The sequence below is a fragment of the Sciurus vulgaris genome (genome assembly GCF_902686455.1).
Source record: "Sciurus vulgaris genome assembly, chromosome: 16".
NCBI classification, from domain to species: domain Eukaryota; kingdom Metazoa; phylum Chordata; class Mammalia; order Rodentia; family Sciuridae; genus Sciurus; species Sciurus vulgaris.
The window spans coordinates 53,193,326-53,218,232 of NC_136477.1; the positions used below are offsets into that span (position 1 = coordinate 53,193,326).

Here is a 24,907-nt window from a genome sequence, read left to right on the forward strand (position 1 = left end):
CGGGGCCCAGCCACCCTCTGGACTATCTGGTCTTCTGAGGGCAGCGTCACCTGACCTTCCTCCCTGGCTAAGGCTGAGATTCCTTTCGGCATCAGGCCTGCCATGACTAGAACCTTTCACTGCCCTATGGCTGGACAGTTCTGGCCATTAGAAATAGATCCTTTGTGTTCATCTGAACCTGGTGGCCTCTCTTGGCTTCCCATTCCTTCTGCAGGCCTAACCTAATGACACCTGTCAGATGACCCTCACATGCATGTGCATCCCTGACTTCTCCCATGCCCTAAGGACAAGTCTGGGGCTCCCATCTATGACTGAGCCTCAGAACCCTTGGGCAGGAGAGCTACCATAGAGAACCACAGCTCCTGATATCCAGGCAGCTGTATGTCCTTAAATAAATGATCTACCATCTTGGAGCCCAGGCCTCCCACCCAGGAAACCCATGGTACAGACAAAGTCCATGTCCACCTGGAACACCCTGGGCCTGAACTTGCCTTCAGATTGTCAGGTAGCTCAGTGCGGCCAGCGTATCCAGGATTCATGGTGATAAACACCGCACAGGATGGTACAAGTGGGATCTCAACACCCTCAAATACGAAGCGTTCCACCTGTGGTGGGTAGAGGTCAGGGGGTGAACTCACTTGAGGCAGGGGTTGCCCAGCCCTGTCCCCTCCTCTGGCTATGCCCCCTCCCCTACTCATATCCCTGTTGTGATAGCAGCATGTCAGCCAGGACTGGACCCAGGACTGATCATGGATGGACCTTCTCTCAGGATCTGGCTTAAGACCTTGGGTTGCAATAACCACCCATGGCCTCCCAGGCCCTGGCTCTAGACCTTTGGAAGTTCCACACATCTTTTGCTTCCCGCTCCCTCCGCTTTCAATTCCTAACACTCATCTTCCCAGACTTAGGCAAGCTCAGCCCTGATTAGGCCCCAGGGCTCTCCCTTATAGGGAGTAACTACCAGCCTCTCAGGACAAGATCTTTGGTGACCTTGAACAAGGCTAGAGAGAGAATTAATATTCAGGACTTTCCATTAGTATCAGGACGCAGGAAGGGACCCCTTTTAACTGTCCCAGTTTGGCCTGGGATCTGCCACCAGACCAGGATAAGGATAGGGGCTTCCTGGTGAGCTACAAAGCTCCTCTAGACAGAGTTCTGAAAGGGTGGTGGCTTGTGGATAGTGCCATGCTCCTGTGAGATGAGAGACTGGCCCCAGGTAGGCACGATGGCCTGGCTTTTCACCTACAGTGTGGGAACCTGTGGTGGCAGAGGAGATGGCAGTGGTGAGGGGGTGGCAGTGTGTGGGGTACCTGAGGCTCACCCGTTGTTGCTGTGCCTTCTGGATGGTGGTGATCTGTTGGGCCACCACAGATAGCACCTCGATGTCGATCCGATTGAACTCGTCAAAGCAGGCCCAGGCCCCAGCACTGTGAGAGTGGGAGACCTGCATTCAGAGCCCGCCTGGCCCTCCCTCCAGGGGCTCCTTTGACTTCAGGGAAGAGGAAGCCCTCAGTGTCAATTCCCATCAATTCCCTGTTGCCCTCTCCCCACCCCAGTTGCCCTCTGAGGCCCAGTCTTGACTCCTGTTGTCCCATTCCATGCCCCCCGCTGTCCTGTGATGCTCCTCACCTAGCCCTCCCCAGGAGAAGAGCTCAGTCTTTCTGACCTGTCTGGTGCCACCCTCACACCTGGCCTCACCTGGCCAGGCCCTTGAAGAACTTGCCCATGGCCATGAAGTCCAGCTGGTCAGAGCAGTTGAACACAACTGTCTGTATGGCCAAGGCCTTGCCCAGGTCTTTGGTGGTTTCTGTCTTCCCTGTTCCAGCTGGACCAGCTGGAGCACCACCAAACTTGAGATGCAGGGCCCCGGTCAGAGTCAAATAGCACCTGCAGGACAGAGGGGGCCATCTGTGTCCTGGGCACTCCCCCTTCCTGGGGATTTCCAGTTCTTTCTTTTGGACCTTTGCTTTGCTCTTCCCCCTTTCTTTTCCCCCCAGATATGCCCAGCCTTGGTTGCTGGGGTCAGGATTGGAGCCTGTGACTACCTGCCCAGTGATCTCCCTGCCCTGCATCATGGCCCTGGAGAACTTTGCTCAGGGACCCACGGAGCTGGCTGACCTGTGACCAATTCACTTCCCTTACTCAAATCCCAACTGGGGCCAGGCATGGTGGTGCACACCTATAATCCCAGCAGCTCAGGAAGCTGAGGCAGGAGGACCATGAGTTCAAAGTCAGCCTCAGCAATTTAGCAAGGCCCTAAGCAACTCAGCGAGACCCTGTCTCTAAATAAAATACAAAAAAGGGCTGGGAATGTGGATCAGTGGTTAAGTCCTCCTGGATTATTCCCCAACCGCCGCCCCCACAAGAAAAAAATCCCAAATGGGGAGAGGACCCTCACCTGTCAGTGAGGGGTGTGATCACCAGCCTCCCACTGTTGCCTAGGTACTCGTAGCCATAGATGAACTCAGCATTCACAGCACGAATGTATAAGTCGTTATTTGTCCAGTAGTACCTGGCAGGACAGGGAGATGGGTTCCTGGTTATGGGGACACAGGCCAATGGGGAGGCATGTAGCTGAGGAGAGGGGGTTCTTTTGGGGAATGAGGGCATCGAAGCCCCCCTTGCCTAGCTTGTCCCAGAGCCTCAAGGGATGGACCAGCCTCTTTTTTTTTATTATTTATTTATTTTTTATTTGTCAATGGACCTTTATTTTATTTGTATGTGGTGCTGAGAATCAAACCCAGTGCTTCACACGTGCTAGGCAAGTGCTCTACCACTGAGCTATAACCCCAGCCCCGGGACCAGCCTCTTGTTAAGTGACTGTTCATTCCTCTCCTGGCCCCATCCTGGTAGCCACTCTGGCCCTGGGTGGCCCTCATGCCCTCACCTGAGCTGTGAGATCCACTCAAAATCGTTCACGCTGATTACGTCTTCCTCGATCAGCTTTTTTACCACGTCCTTGGCATGGACCTCGATGACGATGAGTGCTGACAGCACCGCCCGCTGCATGCGGGACAGTTTCCCTCGTACCAGGGCTACCAGGTCACTGAGCTGCAGGAAGGGGGACACCGTCAGCTATCTGCTATCTGCAGGGAGACTTCTCTCTTGCACAAATGGTTCCTCTATGCTGGGACTGGCAGTCTAGGATTGGAGGGAAGCAGGGACCAGGCAGGGGAAGAAAGTAAATAAAAACGGAGGCATATGTGAGGCACCTGCTCCTCTGTAGTACCATCTGAGCCTTCAGGGCCTGGTGGTGGAGCCTGGTGAGGAGCTGGAGGCTGGAGTGTGGTATGGAGCCAGAACGGCCCAAGGGACAGCGCAGGAGGGACCCAGGCATGTGATTCCTTCACTGGCCATCCAGAGAGGGTACCTGCCTGGCCTCAGAGCCCTCCTCAGGCCCCCAGTCCCTTCTGCTGGTGGCTGTTGTGAGACACATTTCAGGGGTGCCTGACCTGCTCTTTGAACCCAACCCTGGGCTTCTTCCAGGATCAAAGTAGGAAAAAGTTCCTGGGGGTCTGGGCTCTCCTGGGGGGCATCAAGGGTGTGGGGTGCAGTGATCCCCTTCACTCCCACCTGCTGGGACAGCTTGGGGAACAGGTGGGTTCTGAGGTTGAAGGCCTCCAGAGCCTGTGCCACCTCCATGGTCCAGAAGGTCTGGCAGCCAGCAATGGTCACCTGACCAGGCCAGTTCAGAACCCACTGGGTCCTGGGCATCTGGAAAGACAACAGGGACAGGTTGACCCAGGCCCTTGCCAGCTCTGACCCTTCCCCTCTTCTTTCTTTAAATGTTTGTGCTTTGGCCTTAAAAACTCTGGGCTCGAAGGGTCAATTCCACCTGTCCTTAAAAGGAGAGAAACCATTAAGCCCTGGGTGGGCAGAATCACTTCCTGAGCAGATGAGACCTGGAAGCAGACAGGCAGGAGCCCCCGAGGCTGGGAACACAGCCCTGGATTCAAATCCTGGCTCTTCCCTTGCAAATCACAATAGAACAGAAAGCATCTCTGAATCTCCTCTGTGGGGTGCCTTGCCCAGAACCAGGTGTGGTTCTAGCCCAGGGCCTGGGGCACAGTGAGTGTGCTATGATCATTACTAGGAGGAGTCTCACTTTCTGGAGTGTGTGTAGAAAGGAAAGTTTTCTGATTCCTGCCTGATCCCCCCAGAGACTTCATACACATTGAGACACAGCTGGTGTGAGGGCTGTGGCCTGAGGAGGAAGCAGGCAGGAGCACAGAGGCCCTGGGAAGGGAGCAACATGGCGGGCAGGTGGGAAGGCCGCGTGGCAGGGCGTGCTCACTGTGGGGTAGGCCAGGATGGCCCTCTCGATGAAGTTGCGCACGCTGGCCCTCATGCTGTGCTCCACCTCCCGCAGCCAGTCCTCCACGTTGCTGGACGGGTAGATGGAGGTGGTCAGCTGCACTTCCTCACCCTCCGCAGAGTACATGTGTGTGATCTCCAGGTCCTCTTGGAACAGCAGCTGCAGGCCATGGTAGTGGTGGTGCGGGGGAGAACAGGATTACCCCAGGGACACCAGAGGCTGACTCCACCCACTGGTGCCTCCAGCTTGGGAAGGGAGTCTGAATGTCTGTCTTGGCTGGGACTTCAGGTCCCCAGCTGTGCCCCAGCCCTAGCCTCATACAGGCACTTGGGGAATGGGGCTCAGTCTGTCCTGTGTGTCTCCATTCTGCTCAGATCAACGGACTCCTTTGTGGATCAGGAGGAGATGGGAGGGTCAGAAGCCTTCTGGCCTCGTGAGTCGGTCTCTCTCTCTTCTTTGATGCAATTTTACAACCGTTAAATTAGCAAACTTTTATTTTTGAGTTGTAGATGGACACAATACCTTTATTTTATTTATTTTTGGTGGTGCTGAAGATCGAACCCAGTGCCTCCCACATGCGAGGCAAGCACTCTACCACTGAGCCACAACCCCAGACCCCATGGGTCTTTTGATCTAGCCAACACTTCAGTGTGCTGGGGGACAGAGAGCCCTTAGATGATTTGGGAGCCAAAAGCCCCCAACCCTGAGCAGAGGGGGGACAGTTCTGTAGCTGACCTTCCTCCTACCAGCCCCATGTGTGTCTCTGAAGACCAGGAATCTCAATTTCCACCTCAACCCTGCCAAGAGGGCTTGGCAACAAGGGGAGAGATGTTTTTCCTGGGGTGTGTCCTGGGGGTCCCGGCCCCGAGCCCCAAGCCCAATTACACACCCGGGCGATGTTCTCGAAGCACTTGCGCAGGTGGGGTTGCACAGCGGTGGGGTCCTTTGTCTGGGACAAGATCTCCAGTAGTTCGTCGTCTGATAGGAAGTAGAATCTGCCACGGGAACAGGGATGAGAGAACGGGTCAGATAGGCTCTTTGGGCCCTGGCAACTTTGGCATCACTTAACATTCTCGCCCGCTGGCCACTGACAGTGGGCAAGGGCCATGGTGCCTACCTGGGGAAGGCGCTCCTCTTGGTCTCCAGGTACTCGCTGAGGCCCTTCTGCACCAGGTCCAGCAGCTTGTTGCAGTCCCGCAGGCTGTCCAGCAGCCTCTGGTCAGAACACACATTGATCACCTGTGGGGTGGGGGAGCGAGAGTGGATGTGAGCATGCTCCAACTGGGAGGTCGCAAGGCAGGCTCGCCGGCACCGGCTAGAGACCTTCAGTGGGAAGGAAGGCTCAGGAAAATAGTCCCCGAGTCAGGGGCTGCCTCCATCAGCCCTGCCAACTCCACAGGGGGAAAAAAAGTCTATGATCAAAAAAATAAGGGTTAAGCAAAGGTGGGGAGCTTGCTTTGCTGCAGGACTTGCAAGGGCCTCTAAAATGCTAATGTGGACTGCAGATCGCCAAACTGTCAACTGTTGTGCTTCTAGGGGAGCCCCTCTGGGACGAGGGAGTCCAGACCCTAGGACACGAGCTACAGTCAAAGCCTCAGGTTTGTCCTTGGGTCCTTGTTTCAGGAGGGAAGGGACCAGGAGACGCCCAACAACGTGCCCCTGGGGGGTCTCAGCTGCTCTCTAGCTGTGCTGCACTTGCCTCCCGGTTCTCGTAGACGTTCCTCATGATCTTCCTCCAGATCCGCTCCATGGTCTGATAGCGCTTGCTCTCTACGGGCAGCTGCCGGGTGATGTCCTCAGAGCTGAAGATGGGTTCCAAGTAGAGCCAGGACCGCTGACAGTTCAACCACTCCTCCAGTACCTCCTAGGCCGGGCAGGACAGGGTAAGGATGTGCGCTGCCAGGACCTGGGATCCGAGTTGGGTTCTGTTGACCAAGTTATTTCTCCCCATCAGAGTGCTGGGCAGAGTACTGGGCACCAGAACCAGTGTCCACGGGGAAAGTTCTAGATGGTTCTGTCAGCATGAAACTCCAGGGAAAAACCAGGTGTAGGGATGTCTGCCTTCCAGAGGAATCCCATTACCCAGGAGAAGTCCATGCCCTCTTCCCTTGGAGGAGCCAAGGTTTCTGCTCTTCCCTGTGAGCGACCACACCTAAGCCAAGCCAGCAAACCTCAAGGTGACAGAGAAAAGTGTCCTGGGAGTTTTCTGGGGTGCATGATGCCAGCATTCTGTGAGGTTCATTTTCAGGCTCTTGAGATACCTAAAATGCTCTTTGAAACCTCGGTCCAAAGGCGAGCCATCTTCCAAACAAACCATTTCCCCTTTCTGCCTCCCAATCCCCATTTAGGACTTAGCTCTCGTCTCATCTTTGCACATTCATTCATTCATTCATCTCCTCCTCATGAGCTGTGTGCCACAGTCAGTTCTGTGCCAGGCCCACATGGGCACCAGGAGGAGCAGCAGAAGAGGGCATGGCTACCATCCTTGAGGAACCCTCAGTCCACTAAGTGGCCAGTTCTACCCCTGGATTACCAAGGGCCCAGCATGGCGATGGCCTCTGTAAGAGGCACTGACTTAGGACCTCAGTGGGAACACTGCAGACACACATGGGGGGAGTTGGCAAAGTGCTTGTGCTGAGCCTTGGAGACGATGGTAAGTGGGGCCAAAACTGCAGTGGAGCTGGGTGGGTGGCGCACGCCTGTAATCCTAGCAACTCGGGAGGCTGAGGCAGGAGGATGGCAAGTTCAAAGTCAGCCTCAGCAGCTTAGTGTGGCCCTAAGCAACTCAGTGAGACCCTGTCTCAAAATAGAACATAAAAAAGGGTGGGGATGTGGCTCAGTGGTTAAGCACCCCTGGGTTCAAGTGCCAGTACAAAAAACAAACTACAGTGGAGGGGACATTATGAGCTAAGGAAGGAGGCCCAGGGTCAGTGCTGACCAGCTCAGGAATCTCTAGGTGGTCCAGGGACATACAGATAAGCCCTTCTCACCCAGGTGCTGGCCTTTACTGGAGGTCTCTCTGCACAGCTCCCAGAAAGGCCCCAAGAAGGCACGATCAGTCACACCTTCAGGTCTGTCCTTCAGGGCTCTGTGAGCTGCCCCTGCCTCTGACCTTGAGAGCCTGAGACAGGAGCAGTCCCAAGACCCTGGTTCCGTCTTCCCAAGGCAGCTCCAAATGCAGTTCAGGGCAGTGTGGGAAAGGGGCGGAGGAGCCTTGGGGCCCCATAAAGTGCCAGCACTGGAGGTTCCAATTGTTCTGCCCTTTGAAGGTCTGCTGGCAACCATATTTTTGGACTACTCCTGTCCTCTTCCCATTCCTAACTGCTCTTTTCAGTGGCTATACCTCATAGATGGACAGCCCCATCCATCCCAGTCACCCTCTTCTGAGCGGAGGGCCTGTCAAAAACATGGGCCAGGCTCCCCACTGCTTCAAGCCCCCCACCACACCATTAAGTACCACTTATGAGACAGGCTTCCCTGGGGGTGGGGAGGGGTGAGGGAGGGACAGGGGACGGAGGGCCCACCTGGGTCAGTTTCAGTTTGGTCTCCCAGGAGTTGATGCGTTGCTCAAAGGGCTTCTTGTAGGGTGAAAAGGACATGCTCTGGGTCATTACGATGTGGTCATCAAGCAGCTGGGAGGCCTCGTCCGGGCTCTTGAGGATGTAGGTGTCGGTCTCCTTGTAGGGCAGCACATTGAACAGGATGGTTGACCACTCCTTCTCCATCTTGTCCAGCGCCTGGGGTGGGGGAATGAATCAAGGCTGGGTCCCCAGAAGGGGCTGGTCGTCAAGTTCTGTGACCAGCACTGGTCAGGGAAGAACAGATCTAGGCTATCACTTCTGCGGAGGCCACTCTGGAAAATACTCTCAGCTTGCCTGGTCAGCAAGACCTTGGTGGGCCCTTTTCGGACTCACTGTCACATATGTGTTACATGCATATGACACATATGTATGTGTGTGTTGGGAGGCAGCAAAGGTGCCAGTTAGGAGTGTGGGTGCTGGTTCCGGCTCTGACTATGTCACCTTGGCCAGATGCTGAACCCCCCTGAACCTTAAGGCACTCATCTATCATTTATTTGTTTGTTTGTTTATTTGTGCTAGGGATCAAACCTAGGGCCTTGTGCCTGCCAGGCAAGTACTCTACCACTGAGCTCATGTACTTATCTGCTAAATGAGGATAATGCTACCAACTCTTTCCTGGCATCTTTTGTTTTTATAAAACATTTTATTTTAGTTGTAGGTGGACACAATACCTTTATTTCTATGTGGTGCTGAGGATCGAACCCAGAGCCTCATGCATGCTAAGTGAGTACTCTACCACTGAGCCACAACCCCAGCCCATCTTTCCTGGTTTCTTGAGGGGGTAACTGAGGAAAAACAGTGATGGGGGACACTGTGCCAGGCAGTTTACATACATTATTAACACACTCAATAGAATGCGTCTCTTACACTCATCCATTACTGGTGGGGCTGCAAATTGGTTCAACCACTCTGGAAAGCAGCATACAGATTCCTCAGAAAGCTTGGAATGGAACCACCATTTGACCCAGTTATCACACTCCTCATTTTATACCCAAAGGACTTAAGATTCACATACTATAATGACACAATCACATCAATGTTTATAGCAGCTCAATTCACAATAGCTAAGCTATGGAACTCACCTAGGTGCCCCTCAACAGATGAATGAGAAAGAAAATGTGGTATATACACGATGGAATATTACTCAGTCTTAAAGAAGAAGGAAATGATGGCATTTGCAGGTAAATGGATGGACTAGAGAATATCATGCTAAGTGAAATAAGCCAATCCCCAAAACCAAAGGCCAAATGTTTTCTCTGATAAGCATAAGCTGATCCATAGTAGAGGAGGAGAGGGAAGATGAACTTTGGATTTTACAGAGGGGAGTGAGGGGAGGGGTGGGGCAGTGGGGATGGGAAGGATGGTAGAATGAGACAGATATTATTACCCTGCATACATGTATGATTACACAACCTGTGTGACTCTGCACCGTGTACAGCCAGAGGAATGAGAAGTTGTGCTCCATTTGTGTACAATGGGTTAAATAAAGTGTGTTCTATTGTCATGTATAACTAATTGGAACAAATTAAAAAGAAATAGAATGCATCTCACCCCCTGGGCATGATGACCCCCAGGAATGGGGCCGATTACTCTCTTTCTCCCTAATGACTGTCATCGCAAAGACTGGAGGGCAGGCTGCCCAGCAGGGACTGGGTGGGGTGGGGTGGTCTGCTGGTGGCTGCCTACCTGCTCAATGGCATACTCCTTGCCAGCCACCTCAGCCACCTTGCTGATACTCTCGATATGGTCCTGCAGATTCATCTCGAGGCAGCGGGAAAAGGTCAGGTTGGCCTTGGGCCTGACGTTGATGTTGATCTCATTGGACAGTACATCCCAGTGCCGGTTCCGCATGCCAGGGTTGCGCAGCCCTTGGATCAGCGGGATGTATGGCTTGAACTCCTCGATGCGGGCTCGGATGTCTAAGGCCACATCCTGGCAGGCTGTTGGGTAGGGAAGCAGGCGTGAGTGGCAGCCAGCATAGGCAGGAAAGGTGGGGACGGGCTGGCTTGGCCACCTACCTGGGATGTCCTTGAACTGCTTCACACACTTGTGCATGGTCTTGAAGGACTCAACGACGTTCTTCTCCAGCTGCTCTGCGTCGATGGCTGACAGGGGATCATTCATCCAGCTTTCAGACCAGCGCAGCCAGTCAGAGGCTGTGGTCCAGAGATCCAGGTAGGGCTGAAAGTCCTTCACCATTCTGGAAAGCTTGTCATACTGCAGGGACCAAGGACGGGGTTGGGATACTCCCTGGGATCTCTCCACACTGATCCTACTTGGGCCACCTACTCTCTCTGTCCTTGTTCCCGGATGCTATCCCTGTTGCTGCCCCAGAGACCCAGGCCTGGCCTCCCTTCCTGTCCCACCCAGGTTATGGCCTCCTGCCTCTTTCCACTGGCCTTCTGAACCTGAGAGCCAAGGTGCTTATCTCCACTCTGCAGCATGCTCAGTCCTGCCCCAACATGCCAGAGCCTTGGGCATAGCAGCTGGCCTCTGATGTGACCTCAGCTGCAGGTTGCTTCCTCTAGCCTAGGTTATTAAGAGGGGAGGGTGCCAGTGAGGGTGCCCGCGAGAGGCCTACATTGGTGACAGGCAAGCCAAAGATGCGCTCGCGGTTGTTGTAGAGCATGGCCAACTGCTGGCAATCCTTCAGCTGCTTCTTGACGCGCCGCACTTCGTTGGCAATTTCGTGTGCTCTCGCGATCTCCACGTGGATGGAGAAGCCAGCTACCACAAGCTGCAAGCCAAGGAGCAAGGGTCACATGCCCCTGAAACCCCACCATGCCCATGGATCCCCCGACTCCCACCCCAGGGAACCCGAGTTCCTGGGGCTTTGACTTCTTCCAGCTCTGAGGGGACTTTGGAGTGAGCAGGTTGCTAGCCCATTACAGGCAGGCTGACTGCCCCATGGTGGCCTGGCAAGGCTGCGGAAAAGGAGGGGGAGACTCAGTGCCCTAAACACTGTGCCCACTGCCCATTGGGGACGCAAGGACACAACAGAAGACTTGGGATCCACTACTCTGAATTCTTCCGAAGCTTGCTGCTCAGGCTTCTCTTTGGCCTTCCAGTTCGTTCTTTGAGCCGTATATTCATTCATTTATCCACTGGTCCATCACACATCAACAAAGCATGTCTTAAATGCAAGAAATAAGGCCAGGCCTGCAGCATGGTGCGTGCATGTGTGTGCACACGTGTACGTGTGTTTAAGTGGGGAAGTGGGTCAGAGCACAGAGCCTCTGCCAAGCCCCACCTGCAGTCCTTCCAGCTTCTCTTGGAAGTTGTTCTGATCCATGATCTGGATTTTGTGGAACTTTTCTTCATCCTCGATATGCTGCTGCCGCACCATCTCTAACTGCCCAAGGATCTTAGAGGGCCAGTTGCTGGCAGCCCACCTGGCCGGGATGGGGGTTGGGATTGGGAGAAATGCCACAGCTGAAACGATGGGGATGGAGAGGCCAGACAGGGGTACTCTTCCAGGAACCCAGGCCTGGCATCCAGGTAGCCGGGGTGATGGCAGGATTGGGGGAACCTAGGTAGCAGTTGGAACCAGCTGGGACTGGGCAACTGGAAAGTCCAGCAGGGCTGGGAGGTAACCACTACCATCAAGAGAGAGGCAAGCTCTGCCCCAGCCTTCAGGAGCCTTTTGGATCAGCTTGCAATGAGTTGCAGATCCAATGTGCCCAGTGTGATGACAGAGATAAGTGGAAATGAGAAAAGCGATGCTAAGTTCCCTCTGAAGCCCCAGGCACTGAAGGGCCTCACCTCCTATGAGGCAAAGCAAGTCTCTAGCCTGCATGTCCTTGATGACCAACCAAGGCCACCTGGCCAGCTTCCTTCATTTAAGACCGATTCCCTCTGCTAGGCTGACGTAGGTTATCCATGGAACTTGGGAATTACACCGCTGCAGCCTAGGATGCCAACCCTGGGGTGAAGGCCCCTCTTGAGCACCAGGATGCCTTGCTGGGCTGGTGTCATGGGGTCCTGAGCAGGGCCCAACTTGTCTGTGAGGCAGGGCTGGGTGAGGGGTTTCTAGTGGCCCAGGGACTCCACCAGGTGGGGCCTTGCCTTCTCAGTGCTCCCCAATCATGAAGTGGGGAGTCTAGGTCCAGGGTAAACATGTGTAGCACATCATTGATGGACCAAGGGAGCAAATGAGTTCCTGAACCAAGAGGATTGTGCCCCAAATGGTTTCCTTCTGGCCCACTGACTACCTGACCCTGCCTGGCCTGGTCGCCCATGTGCAGTCGTGACCTCTTTCATCTCAGCAAGACATTTTTTTCTCTTTCTTTGCTTTGTCCCTCTTTCCCTCCCTCCCTTCCTTTCTTCCTTTCTTTCCTTCTTACATTTCCTCCTTTCTTCTTCTTTTTTTTTTTTTTTTTTTTTTTTTTTGTGAGACTGAGGATTTAACCCAGGTGCGCTTTGCCACCAAGCTATGTCCCCATCCCGTTTTATTTTTAATTTTGAGACAAGGTCTCCTTAAGCTGCTGAGACTGGCCTCCAACTTGTAGTCCTCCTCTCTCAGCCTCCAGAGTGACTGCTATTCCAGGCATGCGCCACTGCGCCTGGCTTGGCGAGGCATTTCTGATGTGACTACACAACCGGGGGCAGCTGAGATATTTGAGAACCACTGCAGCACCTCCTCCCCCATCCCCTGCTAGGGTGAGAGACAATGTTCCCACTCACTTGTCGTTGAAGTCTTCTGTGCTGAGGTTGTAAAAGAATTCATCCATGACCTGGTAGTCATCCATGACTTTGACGATCCGTTCCTGAATGGACAGAGAGAGATCGGAATTGTGCTGGGGAAAGGCTTTATTGGGATGGGGGCTTTTCAAAGTGACTGGGTGCTAGGGAGGGATTGTTCCCTTCCAGAGAGGAAAGACCTGGGCAGGAGAGGATGTGCAGGGTGGAGAGACCAGCAGCAGGGCCAGGGCTCCAAGAGTCATGACCTCTGCACTTATAACTTCCGATCCCCGACCCATGCCTTTGGCCCTTGTGACCTCCCACACAGCATAGCTCCTAGTATCTGCAAACCTCCCAACTCACAGACTCCTGAGGTCCACCTGTGCTCCTGGTATCTACCTCACCTCCAGCCTCCGCGCTCCTGATCTCCCAGCCCCTCCCCTGTCCCCAGTCCCTGAACACCAAGCCCAGTGCCTCCAGCATCTAGTCCCCCATGTGCCCACCTTACCTCCAGCCCCACTAGCCTCTCGGGGATGCCCTTCATCCATTCCCGCAGCTCGGCCAGCTCCTCGATGCTGTTGGGCTTCTCGTAGATCTTGCGGCTGATGGCACGGAACTCCTCACAGATCTGGCAGTGGGAGGAAGGAGCTGGGGAGGGCTGTGTGACCCTCTTTTGCCTTCCTTGGAGGCTGCACCTCCTTCTAGGTCCCCAGTGGCTCCCAACAGGTGCTGTTCCACCCCCCTCACTCTGCAGTGCTTTCTAAGAAAGATGCTCCTGGAAGGCTCCCTGGGTTGCTGAGGGCTCTTGTGAGGCATCTCTCCGTGGGCTTTGTCCTACCAGGTTTCTCTCGTTCCACCAACACACTCAGGACTTCTGAGGCCTGCGCTTGCACACCCTCAGCCCTGTAGGATGATCCATTTCGGGGTGTGCTAAGTCAGGGCTTCCCAGGGGTGAGTTCAGGAAAAGAGACAGCAACCTCCTACGTGGAACAGCTCCCTGCAGGCAGGCAGGCATCAAAGCAGGGGGACTTCCAGTTCTTTCCCTTGACCTAGGCCTCTGCAGGTGCCCTGACCCTGCCTGGGGACATTTTGCTAGCAGGAATATACCATATATGCAAGGATGCTTGTATGTAGCTCTCTGGTCACTGAGGCAAGGCGGGTGGGCACCTACACTGTCCACCTCCTTGTGCAGGTTCTTGGCCAGGATGTCTAGCATGGAAGTGGCCAGGGCTTTGCGCTTCTTGGACAGGCTCTGCTTGACATTGTCCACATTGATGTAGAAGGGCCCGATGACGATGCTGCTGGGCAGTGAGTTGTCCAGGACCTCTTTCTCCTTCAGGTGGGTGAGCACCACCTCCCGCACTACATCCGCTGATGGACACTGTGTCTGGTAGGCCCTGAGGGCAGGGTGCACATGTGAGGGGCAGAGCAGGGTGAGCAAGGTGGGTGGGGGTACACACGTGGACACACTCAGACTTGAACGCCTACACACACGCACGCACGCACTTGAGAAAGGTATTAATGTCGTTGTTGTTCAGCTCCAGGTACTTTCTGTACTCCTTGGCGTAGGCCTGCACTGGGATCATGGCCTTGCGCAGAGCATTGGTGATGGTGGACCTGAGTTCCTCCACTAGCGGCTCATGAAGCCCCACCGACTCTAGCAGAGGGTCGCCGCTGATAAAGATGTCCTCCATCACCATCTGTGAGGAAAGGGGCCGGAAGGGGCAGAACTGGATGAGCTGTCGGGTAGGTGGGCAGAGGGTGTGATCTTAAGATGGAGTGGGTGGCAGTGCTCAAGGCACAGAGAGCTTGTGGCAAGTCTTACGGGGCTTACAGACCAATGCAAGGCCAGAAACCACTGTGAGGCCCACTGAGGGACAATATCCTCCTCTGCCTGGCCTGACTCAGCCCAGTGCCAAGGAAAAGAGCAGAGGGGAAACCATATTGCCGACCGACCAGCAGGAGAGATGAGAAGGGACTTGAGATGCAGAGTTCTTGGGTCCAGGAAGTGGGCTAAGTGCAGCTGGGTACACTAGTCGCATGTGTGGACGTTGGCCCATGTCCACTCTCAAGATGAAGAGAGAGGCCAGTCCCAGTGGCTCTGAAGGCTGAGGCAGGAGGCTTGTGAGTTCAAAGCCAACCTCAGCAACTTAGTGAGGCCCTCAGCAGCAGCTCAGTGAGACCCTGTCTCTAAATAAAATCTTTGAAAGGACTGGGAATGTGGCTCAGTGGTTAAGTGCCCCTGGGTCAATCCCTGGTACAAAAAAAAAAAAAAAAAAAAGAGAGAAAGAGAGAGAGAGAGAGAGAGAGATAGGCCAGGAATTGGGTGGGATCAAAAGAGCAGGATTCAGGGCTGTGGCAGGATTAGTCCTGCAAATCTAGAATTCAAATTGCAGTTCTCACTCTTAGCAGCTCTGGGACCTAGGCTAAAAACTGAACTTCTCCAGGTCTACAAAGTGGGGATGTTAATAGCTCACAATTCAGTTTATGGTGAGGATTAAGGAAGATATTCAAGAACTTCAGGGCCAAGCACACTGCCCACCAGTTGGGAGGGCTGCTGTAGAACTTTAGAGCTCTGGTACTGGTGGCAGCACTCTACAGCTTGGAGAGCCACTAGCAACTAGGGAAGCCGGTACCCAGGACCCGCCCGAGCTGTACCTTCTCCAACTGGGGCACAGCGTGGGTGGCCAGGATTCCCTTGTCAAAGAGGTTGAGCACAGATGTCTCAAACTGCTCCAGTGGTGTGCTGTAGTGCACCCCCGAGCTGTCCAGCACCAGGTCCATGATGAACAGGGGATTCTTCCGGGGCCTGAGGGGCAATGGTCAGGTTGACTATGCACAGGGGTCTGAGGAGCACTTCTTGCCCTTCCTGCCAGTTCTATGACTCTTGAACTTCTCCATGCATGATGCTAGCTTCCTCCTTCCTTCCAGAAACTTGCAAGTTACCACAGAGAAAGACCCCAGTTTGTCAACTTCCTCTGCAACTACCTTGGGCCCAGAGATTCCCAAGCACTGCAGAGAGGAAGTACCATCTCCCTGTCCTGATGTCCTCAGGGAAGATCGGCCTAGGATCTCCATGGAAGCCCATACTCTTGGCTTCAGATGTTTACAACCCGCTGAAAGTCCCAAGTCTGGAGCCCAGCTGGGGCCCCTCTGATGGCTTCTTCTAGATTAAATCCAGCCCCTAATTGTGATCCCAGGGAACCCTTCATGATCTGGAAGGGTCTCTACAACCTCTCCCACCTCATCCTGATCAGACTTCTCTACCCTTCTCCGCTCCAGTCACACTTGCCAGCCTGTCCTTCCTTCCTCCACTGTCCCAAGTCCTCTTTCCCATGGGTGACCCCGCACAAATTGGTGCTCCCACCTAGTAGCCCCATCATAACCTGTTTCTTCTCACACCTCAGGTCTCAGCTCAGATGTCACCTTCTCTTTGAAGCCCTTGGCACAGACCCACCCCTAGTGTCTATCCCAACCCCTAACAAAATCACCCTTGATACTGTCCATTTAATTGGCTTTGTTGTCTGTCTTCCAGTGAAAAAAGAAATTATATCTCTGGTTTCCATAGAACCATGCCTGTTTCAGGGCAAGCACTCAAAGAATATTTCTCAACAGAGTAACTCAAAGATTGAATGAATTAGGGTCACCAAAACACAAGCCATGGCTTGTGGGGCATTGGTCTGGAAGCCTAGGGGGCTGCCCAGCTTTGCCTTCTGGGCATAGCCCTCCTCAGGGTCCTTTTCCCACACCACAAAGCCACCCCAGAGACCCACCATCTACGGGGTGCTTAGCATCCTGACCCTGGCTGCACAGACCTAGCCATTGGGGTCTGACAAGGAACAGCTGCCTCTTCCCAGCAGGGCCCCACCTGTAGGGGCTGTTTATGAGGTCCTCCCCCCAGACCATGTCATCAGTGCAGTCAAGCACACTGCAGCAGGCATCGCTGATGAACTGGGAGAAGCTGGTCAGCGAGTCCTGCACCAGGAAGCGCAGCGTGTCCTGCAGCATGTACTTGATCAACTCCATCAGCTTGCGCAGCTTCGACATGAGGTACACCTCCCAGTTGGTCTCGTAGAGGTTGTACCAGCCCTTGCTCATGTCGCGCAGGCTGCTGCGCATGGCTACCTTCAGCGTGCTGATCCAGCTGTCCTTGAGGAACATCTGCACCTGGAGTCGTCACAGAAGTCATCACAAAGTCACCCCAGGGACCCGCCATCCACAGCTGCTGTGCTAGAGGACTCTATGCACAGTGGTTTCAAGGTGACCTCAGGACTCATCTGAGGGCTCTCTCCCACCCCAACGTATTGCCAAAGTGTTATGGTTTGGATATGAAGTGTCCCCCAGAAGCTCAAGTGTGAGACAACACAAGAAGAGAAATGATTGGGTTATCAGAGCCGTAACTCAATCAGCGAATTAATCCCCTGATGGGATTAATCAAGTGGTAACTGAAGGCGGTAGGGTGTGGCTGGAGGAGGTAGGTCATTGGGGGTGTGTCTTTGGGGCATATAATTTGTATCTGGCAAGTGGAGTCACTCTCTGCTTTCTGATCATCATGTAAGTCACTTCTCTCCACCACACTCTTCCGCCATGATGTTCTGCCTCACCTCCAGCCCTGAGGAATGGAGCCTGCTGTCTATGGACTGAGACCTCTGACACTGTGAGTCCCCAGATAAACTTTTCCTCCCCTAAAATCGTTCTCGTCAGGTCTTTTAGTCACAACAGCAGAAAAGCTGACTAAAACACAAACCCTGCCAACCAATAGCTTCACATGCCCCTGGGGGCCCAGGGCTGTTCAAGGGGGAAGGAGGGAAAGGGGGAAAGAGGGAAAGAGGGAAAGAGACAGAAGCAGGGCTTTCCCTCTAGCCATGAAGAGAGACAGAGACACAGAGACAAGACAGAGGTGTGTGCATGCACACATGTATGTATATGTACATGCACACACACAGAATGACGTCATGGAGTAGAGAGTGGCTGCATTCTGCCTCCCTCACATCTGACCCTCAGGAGTAGGGTTTTCTGCTCCTCTTTACAAGACAAGGGATCTGCCCCATGGCAACCAGGACTGGCAGGAAGTGATTAGGAAGGGAGCCTACCTCTCCTTTTCTTTGCAAGACAAGTCATACTCTTGGTCCCACCACAGGTGCCAACAAGGCTGAGGGAGAGGTCGTGGCCTGGTCTCGATTAATTGACTAAGCCTGAGCATCCCAGGGATTCTGTTGTGCTGGCTCCAAGGGCCTGGCCATGCCCACCCACCATGCCCGGGTACCCAGGCACCTGGGAGAAGGTCTGAGACTGGATCTGCTCGAACTCCTCCAGGCGGCTGTACTTGGAGAGGTTGGAATGGAACAGCGACATCGCGGTCACCTTATTGCACTCAGCCCGCACCTTGCTCAGGGCTGTGATGACTTCTGATCGTGTGAGCAGGGACACAAAGGTGAAGTCCTCCTTCTGCTCCCGGAAGGGGTACTTGGGGACACTCACCAGGCCTGTAGGAGTGGAAGCCCAGGGCCAGTGTTAGAACTGCCTAGGACACAGCAGGGCTAGGGACACATCTAGAGGGTGCTTGGTGGAGGGACAGGGCTCTTGTCTCCTCCCTGAAAGAGAAAGCCTCATTCCCAGAACCCCTCTTTTCCCACAGCTTGCTGGGGTGACCCCAATACCCCACAGCTTGCTCTGGGAAACGGGTAAACTCCAGGCCTCCCTTTGAGAAGTGGGTGGCAACTGTGGTCTCACTCCCGATCTTCTCCCACCCATGCTGCATGCGACCTGAGACCTGCCCTAGAACCCCAAGGAAGGATGATGTGGGCACCAGGGTCCCTCAGAACCCACCCTGCTGTCCACACCCCAGCCTGCACCCTGGGCCCAGCATGTGGGAAAGCCAGGTCCAGGAAATGCAGTTAGCAGGGATCAGTGGACTCAAAGCCAGGATTTCTTGGGGGACCTGGCATCCTGCTCTGAGACTCAGTCTACCACGTGTTGGTGGGGCCGCAGCGATGCCAGCCCTACCCTTGCTTCTGGAGGAAGAAAGGGCTATGTGTCCTCGAGGCCTGATCATCTACTTCTGAACGATGGCTTTCCTGGTACACAATACCTTGTGGCTTCTGCATTACTCAGACACATATTTTTTTAAAGAGTCCTCCTCCTGCTCCCCTGACCAGAGCTCTTCAGGCAGCCGATAAACAGACATGAATGCTGGGGACGGGTGGGTGCAGGGGAGTGTCAGGTTCAGCAGGACAGGTAATCCTAGAGGGGCAGATGGGAGGGGGGCACTGACCAGGTAGATGGCTATGGGGTCCAACAACCCTCACCTTGCTCCGGCACCTTCTCCTCCTCCTTCTCAGGCAGGGTCACGTAGGAGAACGTGTCAGGCTTGGAGGAGACAATCTGGTCAAAGTTGATCTTGTTCATGCTGCGCTCGTAGTCCAGGCTCACTTCTCTGGTGAGATTGCTGAGGTGCTCGAGGACCCTGTCCATGGAGAGGGAGTTGGTGGGGGGTCAGGGCTCCACACATCCAACCAACCCCACGCTGTGGGCCAGCTGTGGTGCAGGCTCTGCTCTGGCATAGACCTGGGGACACAAGCTTGAAGCGTCCTCTCTGGATCCATGGATGTACCACCTGCCCCTGTCTCTGAGCCACTAACCTGTTTGCCCCTTGTCATATCAGTCTCTGAGTCTGTGCACTGGGCTTCCTGCTTCCCAATGTTGCCCCCCAGGGCCAGGTCCCCCCTTTTCCACCTCCTCTCACTCTAATCCACTCCCCAGAAAACTCAAATCTGATCACATCCTTCTGCTTAAAACCCATCCCTGCTTTTCTTGGATCTTAGGGTAGAGCCCAATCTCTTCAGGTGACCTAAGGGAGCCTTCCCATTGGCCCCTTCCTACTCTCCTTGCAGACCAGGATCCCTACTCTCTCCCGGTTCCCACCATAGCAGACCCTCTGAGTCTGTGGAGACTCCAGGGCCTTCATTACCCGAGAGTCTTTGCATATACTGTTTTGGCTGGTGGTCACACTCTTATCCTTTCAACCCCTAATTAAGCCTGACTAGACTGGGGTTTCTTTCCCAGGCCTCATCCCTGAGGATGAGGGTAGGCTCTATGTACAATCCCAAAATGCTCCCCACCTCTGCCATCCCAATACTTCTCACACTATGTTCAGCGACTGTGCCCTTTTGGACAGTAAGCAACAGGAAGGGAGGGATAGTGCAGGGAGACTAGGGTCCAACTCATGGTCATTTCTGCTGTGCTATGCACGGGGCAGGGCCTGTTACTTACAGGGTGGCCAGCACACAGGCATTGAACACTTGTGTAGAGAATTGAAGGGACGAAGCTGGGCACGGTGGTGCACGCCTGTAATTGAACTTGAGATCCTCCTGCCTCAGCCTTCCAAGTCGCTAGGATTACAGGCATGTGCCACTGTGCCCTGCTAATTTGCCATCTTGAACCAATTCAGTTCAAAGCCAGCCTCAGCAACTTAGCGAGGCCCTGAGCAACTTGTATCAAAAATAAAAATAAAAATATAATATAATAAAAAATTTAAAAAAATAAAAAGGGCTGGGTATGAAAGCCACACTGAGATACCATTTCTTCCTTACCTTCCAGACTGGGAAAAAATTAGATAGTATTAAATATATTCTTGGAAAGGCTGCAGGGAAGCAGGCACTCTCACATATTGCTAGTGGGTATGTAAAATGAACCACCCTTGAGGAGGGCAATTTGGCAATACCTAAAAAAACTACATATGGCCAGGTCCGGTGGCATACACCTGTAATCCCAGCAGCTCAGGAGACTGAGGCAGGAGGATCACTAGTTTAAGGCCAGCCTCAGCAACTTAGCGAGGCCCTAAGCAACTCAGTGAGACCCCATCTCAAAATAAAACGTAAAAAGGGCTGGGGATATGGCTCAGTGGCTTAGCGCCCCTGGGTTCAATTCCTAGGACCAATAAACAAACAAAAATGACATAGGCACTTTTCTAGCAATTCTACTTCTAAAAATTTACCCCAAAGCTACAATTCATCAATTTGAACATACAAATTTACAAGGCATTTTTGGAATTAAAAAATACTGCAAAATAACCTAAGCATCTAAATCTTGGAGAACGGCTGAATATACTGTCATACATCCACACAAAGGATTACTATGCAGTTGTAAAAAGGGATGAAGGAAATCTGAATGAGCTGGTATAGACTGATTTCAGGTATATTGTAATCAAATAAAGCAAATGCAAAACTTTCTAGATTTTTTTTTTCTTCTGCAGTGCTGGGGATCGAACCCAGGGCCCTGCAAGGCAAACACTTTACCAACTGAGCTATCCCCCCAGCCCTAAAATGCAAGATTTCTAAAGTGTATCTCATGTATATATATCTAAGGTACCTCATGTAAAGAAGAGGTGAAAGAAAATAAAAATGTGTGTAATATATATGTATGGATCTGCTCATTTGGGCAATAAGAGATAAACCAGAAACTAGTGATGCTGTGTACCTACAGGGTGGAAAGAGGAAGGATGTGGACAGGATAGAGCAACGGGACTGGAGAATGACAGTTCTCTGAGTAAGCCTTTTTTTTTTTTTTTTTTTTTTTGGTATTGGGAATTGAACCCAGGGCTACTTAACCACTGAGTCACATCCCCAGTCCTTTTTAAATATTTTATTTAATATTTTATTTAGGGTCTCATGAGTTGGTCAGGGTCTTGCTAAGTTGCTGAGGCTGGCTTAGAACTCATGATCCTCCTGCCTCAGCCTCCCCAGCTGCTGGGTTACAGGCGTGCACCACAGCACCTGGCCTGAGTAAGTCTCTTTGTGTAATAAATATAGTGAGTAGTATACATATACAGAGAGAGAATATTACAGAGTAATATATATATATATACACACGTATATATTTAATATGTATACATATTTAGTACATATTATATATATTTAATATGTTTATATATGTATATGTGTATGTGTATACACATGTGTGTGTGTATATATATATAACATATATATGTATGTATGTAATAAACAAACCAAGATGCAGTTCATAAAAGGAAGAGGGCATCCCATTGAAAGGAGTAGAAAGAAACAGTAGGAAGAAACAAAGCAAGTAACTTCCAAATGTAGTATTTGGATTATAAGCCCCAGACTAAACTAGGACACCAACAAGTATAGAGTTTTTCTTCTAAAAGTTATGGATTAGCAATTTGAAACTGCATTCTGTGTATTCTAGGACTAAACAAATAAGTCAACGTACTTCTAATGGTGGGAGCCAGTTTTCTTCTCGAGGAGGGAATTAACAGATACATAGAAGCGAGAATGAGCCCCGTGGTGTTAGAGTCAATTTGAAGGTTTCAGTAGGAACTGGTGGGTTTTTAACAGACAGATCAATACACACAGAAAAAGATATGTGTAGAGGGTATATGCAATATAATGCAAAGTAATAATATTTTATATCTCTATCTTTCCCAAATCCATCTGCTTTAAGAATCTTGAAGCAATGATTTCCCAGAAACAACAAGTACATCTAATGCCCAAATCTTGGCCTCTAAATTCCCCACTTTGGAGAAAAAATTTATTTCAGGGCTGGATCTGGGAAAGTACAAGATAAGCCTGAACTTCTCAATGTGCCACAAAGTAAGGATATGCTTACGCAGTGAATGGAACGTGTCAAACCGACATAGGGAAGTAGCTTGAAGAGGCTCCCCCTGGCCAAATTTGAGCACTGAAATTTTTAAAAAATGGTAGTAATGCTTCCTACCCCTTTCACTAAAGTAAGAATCCATTTTGGTACCATTATTTTGGTGCCAGGGATTGAACCCAGGAGTACTTAACAACTGAACCACATCCCCAGTCCTTTTTTATTATTTATTTTGAGACAGGGTCTCACTAAGTTACTGAGGCTGGCCTTGAACTTGCAAGCCTCCTGCCTCAGCCTCCTGAGCCACTGGGATTATAGGCGTGCACCACCACACCAGCTCCATGAGTCCATCTTGATAATGAGGGATCTGGAGATGAACTTGTTGGGATCTGGGGCCCAACAATTCCTGTGGTACAGTGGGCAAGACAGCCTCACACAGATGAACCCCAAGGGAGCTCTATCAGCCTGGTAATGCTACTTCCCCATGGAAAGACCCCTGGGAGGAGGCAGCGCAGGGACTCACAGGGGCCCTTTGCGCATCCGGGGTGTGCTCATGGCCCAGTGCTTGATCCTGTTCAGACTCTGCTCATTGATGAGCCGCTGGCCCTCGGAGGGCATGCAGTCCACATACAGGTTGTACAGCAGCAGCGCCTCTGTGTTCTTGCGCAGGGTGTTGGCCTGGACCACACGCTGCGTGAACACGTGAGGGTCCTCGGCACAGAAGAGAAGCTGGATCCGTGGCACCCAGTACTGACAGATCAGAAGGGGTGGCCTGCCTGGGGGGTTGGGTAGGAGGGAGAAGGGGGCATGTGGTCACGCTCTCTGGGTCAGGCACAGGGGTCTAGCCAGCTGTGTCACTGATGTACAGTGGCCCTGAGTACGTGGTTTCCCTTCTCTGACCCCCTGTGGGGCATATGAAATGGGTATGATAACACTCCCTACCCTGCCCACCCCACAGGGTGTCATGGATGAACGTGAAAGTGCTTTGAAAACTGTAAAGAGCTGTGCTCAGACAGGAGGTCTGAATGCCACACCCAGGGCGGATATCATTCATTTGATGGCCTCAGCTTCCTTTCCGCATCATGCTGATGAAGCACTGCCAGCTGCTCAGAGTTGACCTGACAAATAATGGCCATTTTCCCTTCCTGGGGCCTCTGAGGTACCAGCCTTCTGGTTCTTACTGGTCAGGGTCCAGACAGTCACAGATCAAATCGAGCAAGGCAGAATTCAGATCTGAGCTGGTGGTGCCCTTGGAGGAGTTGGCCTCAGTCACAGATTGGGCCTGCCTCGAGCTGGGGGTCTGCCTGGGGCAGAGGCTGAGCTCGTACCTCTGGACGTGACCCCTCCATTCAGGATGGGCTTCCCCATCTCATCTCGCACCAGGCCTCTCTCATCCGTCTTGTGCACCAGGTACAGCTTCTTCTCCTCATCGTAGTCCAGAACACCAACCTCACACCATTTGTAGACCAGTTTTGGACTCTTGGGGTCCTCTGAAACAGGAGAGGACACCCCACCAGTGATTCCTGCTCTGAGTGCAGGGAGGGATCTCTGAGTGTGGAAACAGGTGTTGGAAATGGATCTCAGAGGTCACTAGACTGACCTCTCTCCCGCCAGAACATCCTTACTCTGGTTCCAGCAGAGTTAAGGATCCCTTTTCCTTCCATGTGAGTTGGCTTCTTTGGAACTTCCTGGCCAGGGAGGACCCAAAAGGATGAGGCCTTTCTGCATGATCCCCATCAGGGCAGAACAGACACAGGCCAAGGGGCTGGGCCAGGAGGCAGGAAAAACCCAAGCAAACAAGAAACCTGTAGAGGACCTGTTGTGGATGGCAGTCCTCCCCAGAGGCTGCCCTGGCTATTGAGCCACAGGATAAGACCAGGGCTCCTGTTTAGTCAGGATGGGCTCCACCTACTCCTCTGGCTAAGCTCCTTTGCCCTCTTCAGCTCACCTCCTGCCACTGCCCCGCCCCCCTTCTCTCCAGTCACACTGGATGTCTGCCTGTCCTTGTGACTTTACAGCTTGCTCTTTCTTCAGGGTCTTTGCATTGGCTGTGCCACCTGCCTGGTGGCCTCATTACTGGTTTGTTCCCTGCTCAAGTGGCTTCTCCTTGGAGAAGCATCCCTGCCTAAAATAGCACCTCTGCCCCAGGCACTGTCTAAACTATTGCCCTTTTTGCGTCCCTCATAGTGCCTAGATTCACTACATATGTCTCGTCCCCTGGTTCGTGGTCAGTCTCCTCACTCTAGGGTCAGTTCCCTAAGGGGAGAAGTGACTTTGTCCCATCTTGGTCATAGCTGTGGACCTGGGCCTAGAATGGAAACTGGTGCATAGTAAGTGCTCAATAAACTAGAAGAAGGAAGATGCACACCTTGGTACCCAGTAGAGGATGCGCCATCATATAGTGGCATAAAACAAACTGATGGGCTCTACAGACTGCATTGAGGAAGGAAGGGCTGGGATTCCAAGGAAACTGGTTCCCACCTGTTGATGCCAGATGGGTGCAGGAGGTTGCTGTTGTATACCTCCCTTGCTTTGGTTCGGTTTTGCTTTTGCCCTCCCTTCCTAGTAAGTTTCTTTTTTGAAAATGCTGACCTTGTCTTGGTTCAACTTAAAGGAAAAGATGTGACAAAAAGCCCCCAGAGAAAATGAGAGGGCTTGACAGAAAAGTGTTCTGTTCCCTGCCAGGCCCTTTTCTCTCCAGAGCTCTGGCTACCAT

General features: G+C 52.6%; 1 protein-coding gene across 1 annotated transcript in view; it reads right to left on the reverse strand.

Annotated features, from left to right (window-relative positions):
* DNAH1 (dynein axonemal heavy chain 1) overlaps nucleotides 1–24,907 on the reverse strand; it is a 69,191-nt gene that overhangs the window by 33,621 nt on the left and 10,663 nt on the right. Inside the window, exons 8-32 of the mRNA XM_079114476.1 lie at nucleotides 23,520–23,681; nucleotides 22,715–22,967; nucleotides 18,885–19,042; nucleotides 17,851–18,062; nucleotides 16,445–16,743; nucleotides 15,235–15,385; nucleotides 14,083–14,276; nucleotides 13,748–13,973; nucleotides 13,085–13,204; nucleotides 12,580–12,662; nucleotides 11,147–11,288; nucleotides 10,478–10,633; nucleotides 9,915–10,113; nucleotides 9,583–9,836; nucleotides 7,840–8,052; nucleotides 6,015–6,179; nucleotides 5,433–5,554; nucleotides 5,205–5,310; nucleotides 4,295–4,474; nucleotides 3,574–3,714; nucleotides 2,888–3,051; nucleotides 2,399–2,512; nucleotides 1,699–1,887; nucleotides 1,322–1,427; nucleotides 492–605 (exon numbers count right to left, since the gene is read on the reverse strand). Of these exons, the coding sequence (XP_078970602.1) occupies nucleotides 492–605; nucleotides 1,322–1,427; nucleotides 1,699–1,887; nucleotides 2,399–2,512; nucleotides 2,888–3,051; nucleotides 3,574–3,714; nucleotides 4,295–4,474; nucleotides 5,205–5,310; nucleotides 5,433–5,554; nucleotides 6,015–6,179; nucleotides 7,840–8,052; nucleotides 9,583–9,836; nucleotides 9,915–10,113; nucleotides 10,478–10,633; nucleotides 11,147–11,288; nucleotides 12,580–12,662; nucleotides 13,085–13,204; nucleotides 13,748–13,973; nucleotides 14,083–14,276; nucleotides 15,235–15,385; nucleotides 16,445–16,743; nucleotides 17,851–18,062; nucleotides 18,885–19,042; nucleotides 22,715–22,967; nucleotides 23,520–23,681 (4,223 nt within the window). The remainder of the gene's footprint in view (nucleotides 1–491; nucleotides 606–1,321; nucleotides 1,428–1,698; nucleotides 1,888–2,398; nucleotides 2,513–2,887; nucleotides 3,052–3,573; nucleotides 3,715–4,294; nucleotides 4,475–5,204; nucleotides 5,311–5,432; nucleotides 5,555–6,014; nucleotides 6,180–7,839; nucleotides 8,053–9,582; nucleotides 9,837–9,914; nucleotides 10,114–10,477; nucleotides 10,634–11,146; nucleotides 11,289–12,579; nucleotides 12,663–13,084; nucleotides 13,205–13,747; nucleotides 13,974–14,082; nucleotides 14,277–15,234; nucleotides 15,386–16,444; nucleotides 16,744–17,850; nucleotides 18,063–18,884; nucleotides 19,043–22,714; nucleotides 22,968–23,519; nucleotides 23,682–24,907) is intronic.